General features: G+C 41.0%; 1 protein-coding gene across 11 annotated transcripts in view; it reads left to right on the top strand.

The window, feature by feature from the left end:
* The first annotated feature begins 6,256 nt into the window (after window positions 1–6,256).
* The window catches only part of KHDRBS2 (KH RNA binding domain containing, signal transduction associated 2), a 614,322-nt gene continuing 605,053 nt past the window's right edge, over window positions 6,257–15,525 (top strand). For all 11 annotated transcript variants that reach the window (XR_012638772.1, XR_012638769.1, XR_012638770.1 and 8 more), the window contains exon 1: window positions 6,257–6,616. Coding sequence is in view for 4 of the 11 variants with exons in the window: in XM_074947899.1 (XP_074804000.1) it covers window positions 6,526–6,616 (91 nt within the window). In the remaining 7 variants the exon portion in view is untranslated. The remainder of the gene's footprint in view (window positions 6,617–15,525) is intronic.

Here is a 15,525-nt window from a genome sequence, read left to right as displayed (position 1 = left end):
TGTTGCAAATGTAAGGAGCACCTGTAAGAGAGTAGAAAAAGGATATAAAAGCAATCATTGATGTAGGAATCTAGAAGAAGCCAGTGGAGGTAAAGGTGGAGAATGTGATATGATCAAAAGGTATACAATAAAGATTCCCTTAGCAGCAGTTTGGCAGTTTTCAGGGGATCAGGTGGGAATAAAGGTGGTCAGCAAGAACAAGGTTGTAATAGTTTAGTGGAGAGATGGCAGAGATAGAAAGGAAAATGAAACTTTGAGAATGAACAAGCAAGGGGTAGGATTTGGTGACCAGCTGATTGTGGTGAAAAATGGAGAGAAATTGTGTCAAAAATTGGATTGTCTTCTCTACAGGCTGACAATGGTGGAATCATCAGTGTGATGGAGAAGAGAGTGACTAGGCATTCTGGACTATTATTTTTTTCTGTGTGTGTTTAGCCTTTCTAGCTTGTGGTCTAATTAATTTTATTTAAGGATTTTCTACCTTTTATTGGTGACTTACTATTTGGCTTTTGGGATTTAAAAAATCAAAACTCGTTTGGCTTCATTTATGTTATGGATTGTTGCTTTTATGTGCCTTTCAGGGAAATTGTATTTCCATTAATTGTGCCTATGATGGGTCATCCATTCAGTTATTTCTTCATTTCAGCATATTAAGCACTATAAATGTTAAATAGACTTGTACTGTAGATAATTTCATTTGATGCATGTTTTTGGTATACTGGGAACTTGTGACACAGATCACATAAATTAACACCATGATCCTGCATTCCTGGACACCCCTGGAACTCCCATCGAATTCCACTGGAGCTGTGGGCATATAAGGAATATTGCAAGTGTGGCATAGCACTACTAGTAGCACTCCAGTCACTGAGCTTGGGGCACGGTGAAGAGTTCAGGTTTAAGTGAAGATAATTAATCAACTTCTCTTGGGGATTACTGGGCTAATGGGGCAATTGGCTGTGTGACTGGGAGGATATAAAAGGGAGTAACAGCAAAGAGGGGGCAGACTCAGAGGGTGAGCCTAGGCTGAGGAATGAAGGCAGTGTGGAAGCTGTCTGGGTAGTGACCAAGGTGACAGCAAGGAATATGGTATTAGCTGATATGGTGAGAAAAGTACCAAATAATGATACACTTTTTAATGAGGCTGTTCTATATCTCTGATTTTTTCACTGTTTAAGATAGTAACGAGCAGATCCAAAATCCACTGAAATCAATAGGTGTCTTTCCATTGAGTTCAATGGGCTTTGAATCGGGCCCTACATAAACAAAGATCGTAGCTCCCAAACTGGAGGGATTATACGAGGCACTAGTGAAGAATCATGTGCGGGGGGGGGGGGGGAATCGGCAAGGCACCTTGCTCCCATCCTTATTGCTGCCCCACTCCACCTTGATCCCAAATGTAGGGACAAAAATTGGAGTCCAAGCTTACAGGATGGGAGATTCTACCTTCGGAGGCATTGATTCTGAAAAAAATCTAGGGGTCATGATTAGGGCCCTACCAAATGTACGGCTATGAAAAACATGTCAGGGACTGTGAAATCTGGTCTCCCCCAGGAAGTCAGGTCTTTTGTGTGCTTTTACCCTATACTATACAAATTTTCACAGGGGAGACCAGCATTTCTCAAATTGGGGATCCTGACCCAAAAGTTGCAGGGGGGTCATGGTATTGCCACCCTTACTTCTGCACTGCCTTCAGAACTGGGAGGCTGGACACCCAGCTCTGAAGGCAGCATTCTGCCAACAGCAGCACAGAAGTAAGGTGGCGATACCATACCATGCCACCCTTACTTCTGCGCTGCTACTGGTGGTGGCTCTGCCTTCAGAGCTGGGCTCCCAACCAGCAGCCGCCACTCTCCATCTGCCCAGCTCTGAAGGCAGCCCCACCGCCAGCAGCAGTGCAGAAGTAACGGTAGCAGTACCGCAACCCCCCTAAAATAATCTTGTGATTCCCCCCACAACTCCTTTTTGGGTCAGGACCCCTATAATTACAACATCATGAAATTTCAGATTTAATTTGCTGAAATCGTGAAAATTATGATTTTTAAAATCCTATGACTGTGAAATTGACCAAAATGGACCATGAATTTGGTAGGGTCCTAGTCATGATGAGATCAGACTATATGATCACAATGGTGCTTTCTGGCCTTGGAATCTTGAAAAAGAATGGGTAAAAGGGTGAAGACTCACACAGCTGATGAGACACACCTAAATCTGATTCCTCCCCCAAGCCATAGTCCATTCAGGAGCCCAGAAAAAAGACGAGGGTCATAGGAGTTGCAGGTGCAGAATACCTTTAACATATCTGTCCTTAAGTATCAAAGGGCCTGTTCCTGTGCAGGGCTAGCTCCAGGCACCGCACCAGCGAACCAAGCAGATGCCTGGGGCGGCAAATGTAAAGGGGCGGCAGGATGTTGGGCTCTGGGGCGGCAATCCGCCCTCGGCAGCGGCAAGAATTCGGCGGCCGCTCCGTCTCAGCGCGTTTCGCGCTTGGTGGCAATTCGGCAGCAGGGACACGACTCTTCTTCGGTTGCTGGCGGCAATTCAGTGGCCGCACCATCACTCTGCCTCCATGGTCGGTGGGCAGGATTCCGCCTCCCCGTTCGGCGGCAAGTTTTTGGGTTTTTTTGCAACTTCGGGCAGCAGAAACCCTGGAGCTGGCCCTGATCCTGTGAACATGCTCCTGAGTAAATCTAGTGACCTAAATTGTCAAACTGACTGACTTTAACGTGACTAGAGGGACAAAGTGAGTAAGGTAATATCTTTTATTGGACCAACTTCTGTTGGTGAGAGAGACAAGCCTTAATGTGACTACTCAGGCAAACAACTTGTCTGCACAACTAGGACTGTATATTTTCTCAGATACATGTGAGTGTACATTTTGGCCCTAAAACTTGACACCCAGAAATGGAGGCCATCGATTAAAAACTCTTTTATTTCTAATGACAATCTAATTAGGTAGCTAATGCTGCTATATATTATTAGTGGACTTCTGGAACTTTAATTCTAATTTTTAAAATATATAACCAGAAGCTTTGGAGACATGCAGACATATACACACCTATGCTGTCCTTTGAGTTCAAGAATTGAAGCCCGGGGGCAGGAAACTGAGTACAGGGGTAGGTGTGCCAAGGATCAATCAGTGTCATCACAGTTTTACTTTGGAGTAATGCTTCTTGCTAAGAGTAAGTGGAGAATGTTTATCTCTGGCTGTAATCGTTCAAATGATTCCCCTTTTATACAGTTTCTTGATATTAAACTGCAAGTAGAAAACCCTTTTTACAGATCTAAGAAGAATTTATAATTTTAATACTGACTTCCCCTCCTTACAGCTCCCCCATCCCCTCCCCCGCAAAAAAACCATGAGGGCAGGTGGACACTTTTTATGATTTAATTAGATTTTTTTTTTTTACATTTTTGCCACTTATAGGTAATCATAAAGCTTTCACCAGTAAGGATGGTTGTTTAACATACTCTCTTATCAATACAAGAGTGTAAGGGGATAGTAAATCCATGCACTGGTGTTCAAAGTATTAAACTATTGTTGCTGATCTTTTAGAGCCTCTGCTTCTTTCAGAGGTCTGCTGTGATCTCTTCTTTATTAGACTTATTAAAACACAGAAACACTTTGCTTAATCTGAAACAACAAACCAAACAAATGTAAAATACATTTTTTGATTTTTAGTGGATATAGCAAACATCCAAGCTCCTAACTAGCAAAGCAGTCACCTCATGATTAAAATGTCATCTGAAATCTGTATGTCATGTCTGACAGACTTTCATGAAATATTTTTTTAAAATGAGATTTAAAGTAAAATTTTCAGAAGCCTCTTAGTGACTTAGCAGTTTAAGTATCATTGAAAGTTAATGTGATTTAAGCTCTTACTGGCTGAGGCCACTTTAGAGTGGTATAAAAGTTCAAAGAGTAATCTCATCAAGGCTTTAGGTGCCCTTCCATAAATTACATGGAACAAGTAAAATTGAACAGCCAGCAGAACACAACTCCTCTACATTACAGATCAAACTCCCAACAAAACTTACCCTCTGCAGCAGCCCACTGCCTATGTCACTCCTGCAGTGTGTCCTAAAGGCTAAAAGACCAGGGCTATTTCAGAGTGGGGAGGACATAGGTTAGCACTGAAGGCCCTCTGATACCACCCCTCTTTCTCTTTCTTGAATCAGGAGAATCCAGCTTGAGCTTTTCCAATGAATGTAAAGGTGGCAATGTGTCATGAGGAGAAAGATGGTCTCTTAGTAGGGTAGGTCTAAGCCAGGGGTCGTCAATTATTTTTAGGAAGGTATAGTCAACGTTCAGACACCAAAAAAGAACAAAAAATAACAATGATAATAAATGCAGGATGAATTCAAAAGCACCTGGTGGTATGGATTTGACCTGTGGCCCACCTATTTATTGACTAGCCCTGTTCTAAGCCATTTAAGTCCTTATAGCTATACATACTGTGTGACATTCTTAGATAAAGCATTAACCCTATAATACCATCTTCCATAAGTCTATAAACTAATCAAAGACTACTTTTTGGGGTATATAGTGACCAACAGAAGCAAGGGGCTCACAATCTAGTTCTAAGCTGTTGTTGTTGTTATTATTTATTTATTTATTTATTAAAAAGAGAAGAACTCATCTTCTCTTCCCCCCTCATTCTTTTTTCAATCTGAAATAGTCTGATTGGATCACTCACCCTGGTTGACACAGTCCTATTATCAGTGAATGACCTGTTTCGTAAGTGTTTTGAATCAAACTCTATAAATTCAAAATTTTCAAGAAGAATCTCGAAACAATAACACATGAGCCAGAGAGACATTTTGAATATATTCTTGTAAATAAGTGTAATCCCTCAACTATGAACACATAGCAGGGAAGGTGTGGAAACGCTATTTGCATTTTTCTTGCGGTATAGATGCCATCATAGCTCAAGTTTCTCGGTCATGGTGGTTATAATGGCTCCAGGACCCGTTGGGATATGCTGACAGATTTACAGTCCATACTTTTACATTTGCTTCCTCTTTCTCTCACTCCACAACAGGATTAGTACACCCAGGGTGTTTGGTCATTTGACTGATACAATTAGAATATTTTAAGTCAAAAGTAAAGAGAGCTACACCTAGACGCTGAGCAAAAGCAGACACAGGAGTGTTGAGAAAATGTCGTTTTTTGCAATTTAACTGGGGTTCAAATTGCCCCGGGGATCTTTGTCCATGTATTAACAGGTTTTTTTAAGAACAATTTTTTGGAGGGGGTGAATTACTATAAACTCTAGTCACTGTTTACTTAATGTTCAGCTCTAATGACAATACATTCCGTTTTATTTACTCTTGCTGCAGCCACTTTAATCGCAGAGCCGCTTTCATTCTGGAAGGCGGGAGCTTTAGGGGCCGCTGTCAGGGAAGCGTCGCCTTCCCCTTCTTTCCCTGTGCGCCGCGGGGTATCCCTGGAGAGTTGTCCCTCCCGCTGTGCTCACGAGCCCCGGGACGCCGCGGTTTTTGCCCTGTTTAAGCAGCCGCGCGCGCGACCTGCTCCTGACACGCCGCTCGCAGTCTCAGGGGAGTTGCTCTCGCCCAGGTAACAGCTCCCCGAGCCGCCTTCTTTTCCCTCGGTAACGGAGCTGCGCCCAGCCCCTTCCTGGGCTCTGGGCTAACTAAGCCCAGCTGGGCCAGGTGTCGCATCCGCTTGGCACCCGCAAAAAGTTCCTGGGAGAAGAGGGCGTCTGGGCTCAGTCAAACTTCCCCGTCCCTCCTGTGACTGGGCGCGGGGAGATGCGCGAGTGTGGGACTAAAGGGCAGGGAGCGCTTTTGCTGCTGTAAATCCTTTCCCCGCCCCCCCGCTTGGACACCTACCACCCGGGCTCCCCCAAAGCCTAGCCCGCGGAGGGCAGGGGCTACCCAGGGCTTCAGTGCGACCCTGGGAATCGTCCTATGTCGCCCTGCGGGTGTGAGGGAGCCTCAGGAGCCTCGCACGCTCCCCCTTCCTCCCCCCGCCGCCGCCGCCGCCCCGCCTTCTGGGTGCTGCTGCCCCAGCTCCTGGCCCAGGCGGCTCCGTCCTCCCCGCTGCTTCAGCACCTTGGCCAGCGAGCGCAGCCTGCGCACCTCGCCCGCAGCCCCGGCAGCGGGGGCCGGAGCCAGCAGCCGCGCACCGCCGCCTTGCGGGTCTCCGCCCTCCAGCGCGCAGCCACCAATGAGCGGGGTGGGGAGGTAGGCGGGGGGGGGCCTTCTTCCCGCCTCTCTAGTTAAGGCCGCGGGGACCAGGCTGTACCTCAGTGGAAGGAGCAGAGGCACGCACGGAGCGCGCGGTGGCTGTGAGGGGCAGCGCAGCGCAGCGCAGGGCAGGGCACCCCGGTGGAGTTCAGGCCAGCTCCGTGCCGGCGGAGCGGAGAGAGCCCAGGTGCACAGAGCGGGGGGAGGGAATTAGGCAACAATAAGCAGCCGGCCAAGCCACCACGCCACTGCATCCGAGCAGCACCTAGGGCAGGCAGACGGTCCCAAGTGCAGAGCAGCAGCAGCAGCGATAGTATGGAGCAGGAGAAATATTTGCCCGAGCTGATGGCAGAGAAGGACAGCCTGGACCCGTCCTTTGTTCATGCAATGCGCCTCCTGGCTGAAGGTAAGACTTCGCTCCTCCTGGCGTGTGTCTCGCCTCTTTCACGGTGCCTTGCTGTGTTCTTAGCCAGGGGACGTGTGCTGCCATGTACAAGCAACCGGAATCCTGCGCCTCGCCTTGGACTCAGCCAAGGCATTCCGCGCCCTGGAGCAGGCATGCAGATGGCAAGCCACCCCCCCCCCCTTTTTTTTTGAGGGACCAAACCTCTCAGATGGGAGAAATACCAGCAAAGATTCTTGAGACTTGCTATCGGGATGAGGAATGACTAATCGGCTTAGCCATCGCAGGCAGTGACATGAGCAAGAGAGTGCAGCGTTCACAGAAATGCCCACTTCTGAAGTGGGAAAGATGGAGGGTGGGGGGCATTTAAAGTAAATTGTGATCAGCACATTGCTAGTGAGAGAGTGTGTGTATAGGAACTATAGTCTGTATTTCTGCAGCCTTTCTCAAGTGCAGAGTTGCTCTTTAAGCTCGTCACTCACAGGTTTCTGTAGAAATATTGAACACTAGAAAGGAAACCAGAATTTCATCGCTGACCATGAAACACTGTGGAAGATGTTATTCCCTCTCTTGTGTCTACTGTACATGGAAATAACCAACGACCAGTTGCTTTGCAAAGTATGGATTGTGTTTTCTATGTTTGTTGTAGTAAGGCAGAGAACATTTATTATATAGGGAGATGCATGTTGTCCCCCGGCTCTATTAGCAATAGTTTTTTTCAAGCTTGTTCACGAATAGCTCCTGCTAGCCATTGTATGGAGTAACTTATAACATTAATTTCGCAAATTTCAGCTTTGAGAATTGTATTTGTATATATGAAGGTGTATATTTTATTTTTCAGTACTGGAAATGCCTGTCTTTTAATGATTTGTAATTAAAATGATTTATTTCACTGAGCAAATGAGGGTATTGCAATTGGATAGGTTCTTTAGGTAGGACTTTTATATGGTTCCTGATTTTATTTACACAAAGACAGATGCTAGGTTCTCATTAAACTCCTTACATCTTGTTTTCCATGTTTAAGTATCATGTTTCGGTTTATATGATAACAGCTAAATCCACTACTATATCTATAATGCAGCATTTTGTCAGTTGACTTTTCTGTTTTGTATGGCATATCAATTTCATGACATCATTTCACTAAGGACTTGATGCATTTCTCTTAGGTTTGTACTGTGATCTAAAGTATTGTCTTGACACAAATTGGTCTTCATTATATCATCAGTGCTTGTGATATAACTACATTTTCTGCATTTCAAGACAGCTAAATTACTTAATTAGGAAGACTTTAAAACTTTAACGTTCTTACTACACTATGTAGTTAGTTATTGACTACAGTCCTTATTGTACAGGACTTCAAGAACAGAAGTAGTACAATCAGTTAAACTCTCCTCATGCTCTCTATTGCTTTTTCTTGTGTATATTGTTGATTCTTTAAAAGATGGTCTAAATTGGATACAAATGTAAAAGAGAAGTAGTGACAATGAAGCATAAATCAAGATTCTGTATCCAAATCTGAAATGAAACTAAGACAAAGAAACCTGTAATGAGCTTATTAAAATATTACATCACAAATGTAAACTACCCTAAAATCTAGGAAAGTGAATAATTTTCCAAAGTTCCATATGTCTTTAAGCAAATTCATAAGCATTTAGAACTTTTTATGCTAGCACTTAAAACAATTCTTAGGTCAGCAGCCTTCATATTGTCTTATTAAATACATGGTTTACTGATTGAGAATAAAGTTACTGAATCTAGATTTTCATCGAGTGCTTCTGTCTGATAATGGGAAGTCCAGTGTGTATAATGACACACATTTAATATACTTATAATACCTATCTTGCTGCTGCAGAAACAATCACAATAGTTTTTACAGCTGGTATACTAATTTGCAGATGATGAATCTAAATTCCTTATTGCTCAAAGGGGCATATTTCTTGCACCCTGCAATTTGATCTTTTCCCAGCAGGGGGAAGTATCTACTGAAAGAGTGCATTTGAGAGAGAACACATGAAATGTATAATTGAAAGTGAAAAGTATAGCCAAATAAAAAAGTGTCATTTCTGAGCTTGCAGTTCATGCAAAAGTTGCATTTCAGATAACTTTTGAGATTGAGTAAATTAATACTTTACTGGTTTCTTTTGAGTATAGCTGGGGTTAAGTGTACCTGAATATTTAAAAAGACAAAGGTAAGTTGTCTCTGGAAGCTGTAGAGACTGCTAATGTAGGATTCACAGCAGATACCTGATATTAACCTTCAAAACACTATCTGTCAAGTTTTCTAGAGATCCATTTTAGATTTTTACATAAAATGACTATTAAAACAGTTTAATTAAAGTATGAGAGCAACAGATAAAGCAGCAGGAACAAATGTACTTGTTACTACTGGCTATAAAAGTGCCATAGATTTTCCTTTAGAAGGCAAGTATGTATAACAGACATAAATTCATCTGGATGCCTCACAGGTAGAAAACACTGGATCACTGTAAAAGGTTTCCTATACCACTGAGTTTCTATGGGATGTCTGTTTTGGAGCCATGGCCTCAGATTCTGGATTTTGACTGTATGAAAATAACATATGAAAATCTTCATAGCAGCCAGCTACTCTTTTTAATTACTGTTTATCATGCCTCTTGATTGGCAATTGATTTCAATTAAATGCACAGTACTGTAATGTTCTGTCTTTTTTTTCCTTCAGAGTTAAGAGCCTATAGCATTCACTCTGACTTGAAAGTGCTGTGATTTTTTGATGTCACTTGCTAACACCTGAATGTGAGAGTAGACAAGCTTCTGTGGAATCCTTAGAGAGGCATACAAGAGATAAACACTCCATAAATACAATTTCAAATTAAAGCAACTTATTGCATTATAATATCATTTTGTTTCTTCATCAACTTTTCTAAAGAACATTATACATCTTATTGATTTTGTATAACTTATTTAAAATGTGATTATATATTTTCCCCTTAATGTCTTTTTCCATAATTAGAGAAGGGGTTCATGCATATGTAGTTAAAGTCTGGGGACTAGATAGTGTCAGTGCTAAGCACACACAAACTCCATTTAACTTAGCAAAGATTGATGGCAATCAGCATCCAACAGAAGTAGAGAGTACTATTATTATGCTGCTGGAACCCCAACTATTGTGGTAGGCACTGCGATAAAAATAGTAAGAGACAATCCGTACATTAAAGAACTTACATTCTTAACAGACAGATGAAGTATTATCTCAATTTTGGAGCTGTGGCATAGAACAATTAAATGACTTACTCAGAATCACACAGGAAATATGTAGCACTGTCTAGAATAGAACTGAGGTGTCCTAACTCCCAGTCCAGGGCCTTCACCACAACACAGTCCTTCCTGAGGATCATTATCCTGCTCCTGTAGAGATGACACCTATATCAGACTGGAAATATAGCATACATTTTTAAGTGAGAGTAATTAGCCATATGTACAAGGAGAACAAATATTTAACAGTGGGCTTTGACTCTAGCAGAGAAAGGTATAACACAATCCAGTGGCTGGAAATTGAAGCTAGACAAATACAGATTGAAAACCAGGTGTAAATTTTCAACAGTGCGAATAATTAACTATCAAAACAATTTTGCAAGGGTCACAATGAACTTGCCATTACTGTCAACTTTTAAATCAAGATTGGATGTCTGTATAAAATGTATGCTCTAAGCATTACTTAGGGGCAGTTCTTTGCTCCGTGTGATACAGAAGGTCCATTCTGGCCTTGGAATCTATGAATCATGATCAGACTGTTAGAGATGGGGAAACTGTTCACAAATGTTTTATTAGAAAAACTTGTGAAACATGAATATTCAGTTCTGTAATAATTTATTCAATATATTTCCCCAAAATTCAAATCATTTATTAAAATAATGTCACCTAAATACAGTGAAACCTATGCTAATTGTGGCTGTGTACCCTGGTCTATCAGCCAGTAAAATCCAAGTCCCTGAGAGAGAGTTTCTCTTTATTTATTATACTTGATTATGCAGCCACCTATTATAAAAGTCAGAATAATAACAGCCTCTTTGATGGCTTGTATTGATAGATTGTACTGTAAATTGGTTGTAGTTTAACTTTTTTTTACAGATAAATAAGATACTACTGCTTCTAGTAATGTGATATTCCCCGTTAGTATATACGAATAGTTAATACTTGTTTTAAACAAGTAATATCTTACCTACCAATAAAACAGTAAGAAAACTTTTTGAGCTGTACCCTGCACCTTCCATATATAATATTTGTTTGTATGCCAGTAGCACCAGGGCCCCATTGTGACAGGTGCTGCACAGACTCTAGGTGAGCACATGATATGATGTATGTGTTTTTTTTAAAAAACTTTTTGCATGAGTATAAACAAACATGAAGATGATTAAAATATCTATGAATATGTATGAAAACATGCTTGTGTGATTCATGATGTGTAAATGTAGGTGACCTATAGCAACCTACAAGCTACTAAATCATCTTTTGCTTTTTAAAAAATTTCTGTCTTACAACAGTATTATCATTCTTTTTAGTAAGAGAGTGTCAGCAACTGGACACTCAGTCAGATCATCAGTGTAGAGACAAATAAAAATTGCCTGGAGATAACTCAAATATTGCATGGGCTATGCATGTGTGATTGTGTAAATGTCTTGCAAGATGTGATGTAACAGACACTTGCAAGCTCACCTGTAGCACAAAGAGTACAAAGACCCAAGGGAAGAAAATCCAGTCAAAACAAAAATACCTGCCCCCATTGGAAATTTCTCTCTAATATCTAGAATGATAGTTCTATATTTCATGACAATACAGTTAGCCTCGGATTTTCAAATGATGCCCTGAAGCCAGTGGGGATAAAACAATTTACACTACATGAAGATCTGGCTGTGGTGCTTCTCAGGGCTACCCAAAGCTGTGAGGCACTTCACTGCAACCTGCCCTCTGTCTGAGTGTTCTTGTCTATGTCTGCTGTGGGTCAGCTCCACAACTCCATCAGCCGTGAGTACCAGAAGCACTGCCCTCTCAGCCTGCCCAAGCCCCACCTCTCCACAGGTTAGTGATAGGCATGTTCCAGCCTTCCGCACATCTCTCTGAAGTGTCCAGCCCCTGTTCCACTGGACACTCACAGTTTCGCTGCTCCCAAAGAAACCGTGCACTCCAGATTACCAGTTCCATCTCAGATCTTTGCTCAGCTAAACACACAGCACTTAGATATGTTTATAGTGAAAACAAGCAACAATTTATTTAATAAAGCAGAGCGATTCAAATGATAGCAAGTAGAAATATTGGAAAAAATGGTTACATAGAGAAAAAAATCATAACCCGTGTTCTAGATCATAGACTTATTTAACTATGTACTTACATGTCTTATGGACCAAAGCTCACCTAACAGTCCTTCCAGCATTTTTCAGCCAAGTCTAGCTGTATTCCTATTTTTCATGAGACAAAGATGCTGCCAGCTTGTCCCCTAGGTGCACAATCCTATAAGTCTCTTTGCAACCCCAGAGATATCAACACAATCCTTTGGTATTTATTCATAAACCGTACACCCTCCTGCTGTGTGTTTCTTCCCGTAGATTTCATGATCTCTTATTGATTTTTGCCATCTTGCTTAGCTAGTAACTCCATATGAAAATAGACTTAGATTGTGAGACACACAATACACAATGACCAGTAAGTGATATAAGCATCTGTTACCCTCCTCCCACCCTGGCTGAACGGAACCTGTCAGAGGCATGTCACTTCCTGGTGATCTGTCTTTAACTTCAAGGCTTTAAGAACATCATTTCCAGTATAGAGGCATAACTTCTTAAATATTGTCTATTCATACATTTTACAATGATTATGATGACCAATGGGCTCTTGGTTCTTGGTAGAGACCTTACATGCCACCCTGGGGTGAATTATTGTGCACGTAGGTGATCCAAGGGTTACCTGTAAAATTCTATACCAGTTGGCACTAAGTGGTTCCTGAGTTACACTGACCTTCATATAAGTCTCAGTGTAGGCCCATGCCTGCAAATTGTTCCATGGGAGCAGACCTTGAGCTTGCCCAGAGCCCTAATCAAATAAATTGGGCTCCATATAGGCTCACTCTCATTGAGCAATTTTGAACGACCAGGGCCATCCATTCAACAGTTATGAAGTCATACAGCCTCCACATCCCTTGAGCCTTACTACTATCATTGACACAAGCCTGCAGTAATTGCTGTAGCCAGCATCACAATTATTGGCTCAGTATATTTGCATTTTGCCTCCTACCAGATTAATGTACTGGGTCTACTGTACAACTAACAGTATTTTATTTTGAGACCCCTGGAAATTAATTTGCTTTTTACATAACAAGGTGGTTTTGGATCATTAATATATATTTCTAATATGAATCTTGGGGCAATAATAAGGTCACTGCATGCAAATTACTTTCCCTTGTAATGTCTAATGACATGAAGATCATATCTTTATCGAAGATGTGGAAGATTATTGGTTAATTCTGTGATTTACTTTAGTTAGGCCTCAGACACTTCTGTAATTTTTATTTAGTAGTGTATAATAAGCTTTTAGATAATTGATATCTGCAGTCTTAGCAGCTGTCAGGATTCCTTCCCCACTCTGAACTCTAGGGTACAGATGTGGGGACCCGCATGAAATACCCCCTAAGCTTATTCTTACCAGCTTAGGTTAAAAACTTCCCCAAGGTACAAACTTTACCTTGTCCTTGAACTGTATGCTGCCACCACCAAGCGTTTTAAACAAAGAACAGGGAAAGAGACCACTTGGAGACATCTTCCCCCAAAATATCCCCCCCCACCCAAGCCCTACGCTCCCCCTTTTCTGGGGAGGCTTGAGAATAATATCCTAACCAATTTGTTACAAAATCATCGAAGACCCAAACCCCTGGACCTTGGAACAATGGAAAAATCAATCAGGTTCTTAAAAGAAGGATTTTATTTAAAAAAAAAGAAGAAGAAGAAGAAGAAAGGTAAAAATCATCTCTGTAAAATCAGGATGGAAAATACTTTACAGGGTATTCAGATTCAAAACACAGAGGATTCCCCTTTGGGCAAAACCTTAAAGTTACAGAAAACAGGACTAAATCTCCCTCTCAACACAGGGAAAATTCACATAAAACAAAAGATAAACTAATCCGCCTTGCCTGGCTTACCTATACAGGTTGCAATATTGCAGACTTGGATTAGGATGGGTTGGAGAAGGTGGATTTCTGTCTGGCCTCTCTTAGTCCCAAGAGAGAACAACAATGTAAACAAAGAGCACAAAACAAAAGCCTTCCTTCCCCCAAGATTTCAAAGTATCTTGTCCCCTTATTGTTCCTTTGGGTCAGGTGCCAGCCAGGTTAGCTGAGCTTCTTAACCCCTTCACAGGTAACAGGATGTTGCCTCTGGCCAGGAGGGATTTTATAGCACTGTATACAGAAGGGTGATTACCTTTCCCTTTATATTTATGACAGCAGCAGTGAGAGTTTATTAGTTCACATTGTCTAAATATAGTTTTAAATTAAAATGAAATCAATATACATGTTAAAGCAAACTCATACATTAATATAATCTACAGTCACTTTTTCTGCTGTTGTCCTCCTTGTTTTTTGTGTTTTGTGTGTGTGATTTTTTTTTATTTTTATGTTTTTTTGCTGATGTTTACATCAGGTGAGAGGATATCTGAGTTGACAAAGAAGGAAGTTTGTATTAATCATCATTTACTTTGTTGCCCCTGGAAACAAAGTAAATAATTAAAAAATTAACTTAAGAAACCATGCAAATTCTCCTTAGCATTTTAAAAGTTTTGTGTTCATTGCAAACAATGATTTTGGGTCAGTCTTTAACATTTTGCCTAAGTTTATGATTGATCTACATTTTTGTTTTTATTAAATGAAAAGAAACAAGTAGAGGTAGTGCAAGTTAAATAATATTATTATGTATTATTTCTAAAGTGTAGTAATGTGCTAGGCATTATGGGCCTGATCCAAAGCCCACTGAAGTCAGTGGGAGTTTTTCCTTCATAGCCTTTAATGGTTTATGAATCAATTACTATATACATATCCTGTGCTATTGGCTGAGAAAATTAAATATAATGGTTAGAATAATAAACAAGGAAAAGGGAAGTACTTTTATACTGTAGCATGGTTTTTTTAATGGGATATATCAGTTGGACTACTTAGCTATTCAAAACAGGATGAATATTACCAAACATTGTATACTCAGAAGTTTAACAGTTTCAGAAATTATCTTTGTCTTTTACTATACGATGCAAGGAGTGCCCTGAACATAAGTCACTTTAGGGAGTACTAAACAGACTAAAACCGTTAAAGAATGACACAGGTGAAGCTGCCTCTGAAAGGGTTTATATGGACTCTGAAAAAGTTGTTAGGCCAATTTTTATGTCTATCTTTAAAAAAAAGAGTGAGAAAAAATGGACTAAAAATAACCGCTTCCTTTGAGGTCAGAAGCAGTTTAGAACAATTTGATCTCTGATCTTAGAAAATATGTACTTTGAAACAGAGTAAATTGTCTTTACAAAGAGAGGAAAATATAGGTGTAATACCTAAAGACTAGATTCTGATACTCTTACACTGAGTAGTGCTTGATTTTGTGAGTTGTTCTATTTGAAATTAGTTAGACTACTCGAAGAATGGGGTGCAACTGAGCTCAACTGAAGGTATCAGAAATTCTTGAGTTGTGAATGCATTCTCCCTTTGGGCAATACATAGCCTACATATATGGGATCACAGAATTTGCTGTACCAAATCAGGCCATTCATTGGTCCATATAGTCTAGTATTTCACCTCCAGCAGTGACCAACACTTGCTCCTGAAGAAAGCTGGAACTCACACATATAAGTTAATGCACTCAGCCACACCTGTAGTGCTGTAAATGGAATACAACAATTCCTTCCTT

This window comes from Natator depressus, chromosome 3, assembly GCF_965152275.1.
Source record: "Natator depressus isolate rNatDep1 chromosome 3, rNatDep2.hap1, whole genome shotgun sequence".
Classification (NCBI taxonomy): Eukaryota; Metazoa; Chordata; order Testudines; family Cheloniidae; genus Natator; species Natator depressus.
This window is presented reverse-complemented; position numbering and strand designations above follow the sequence as displayed.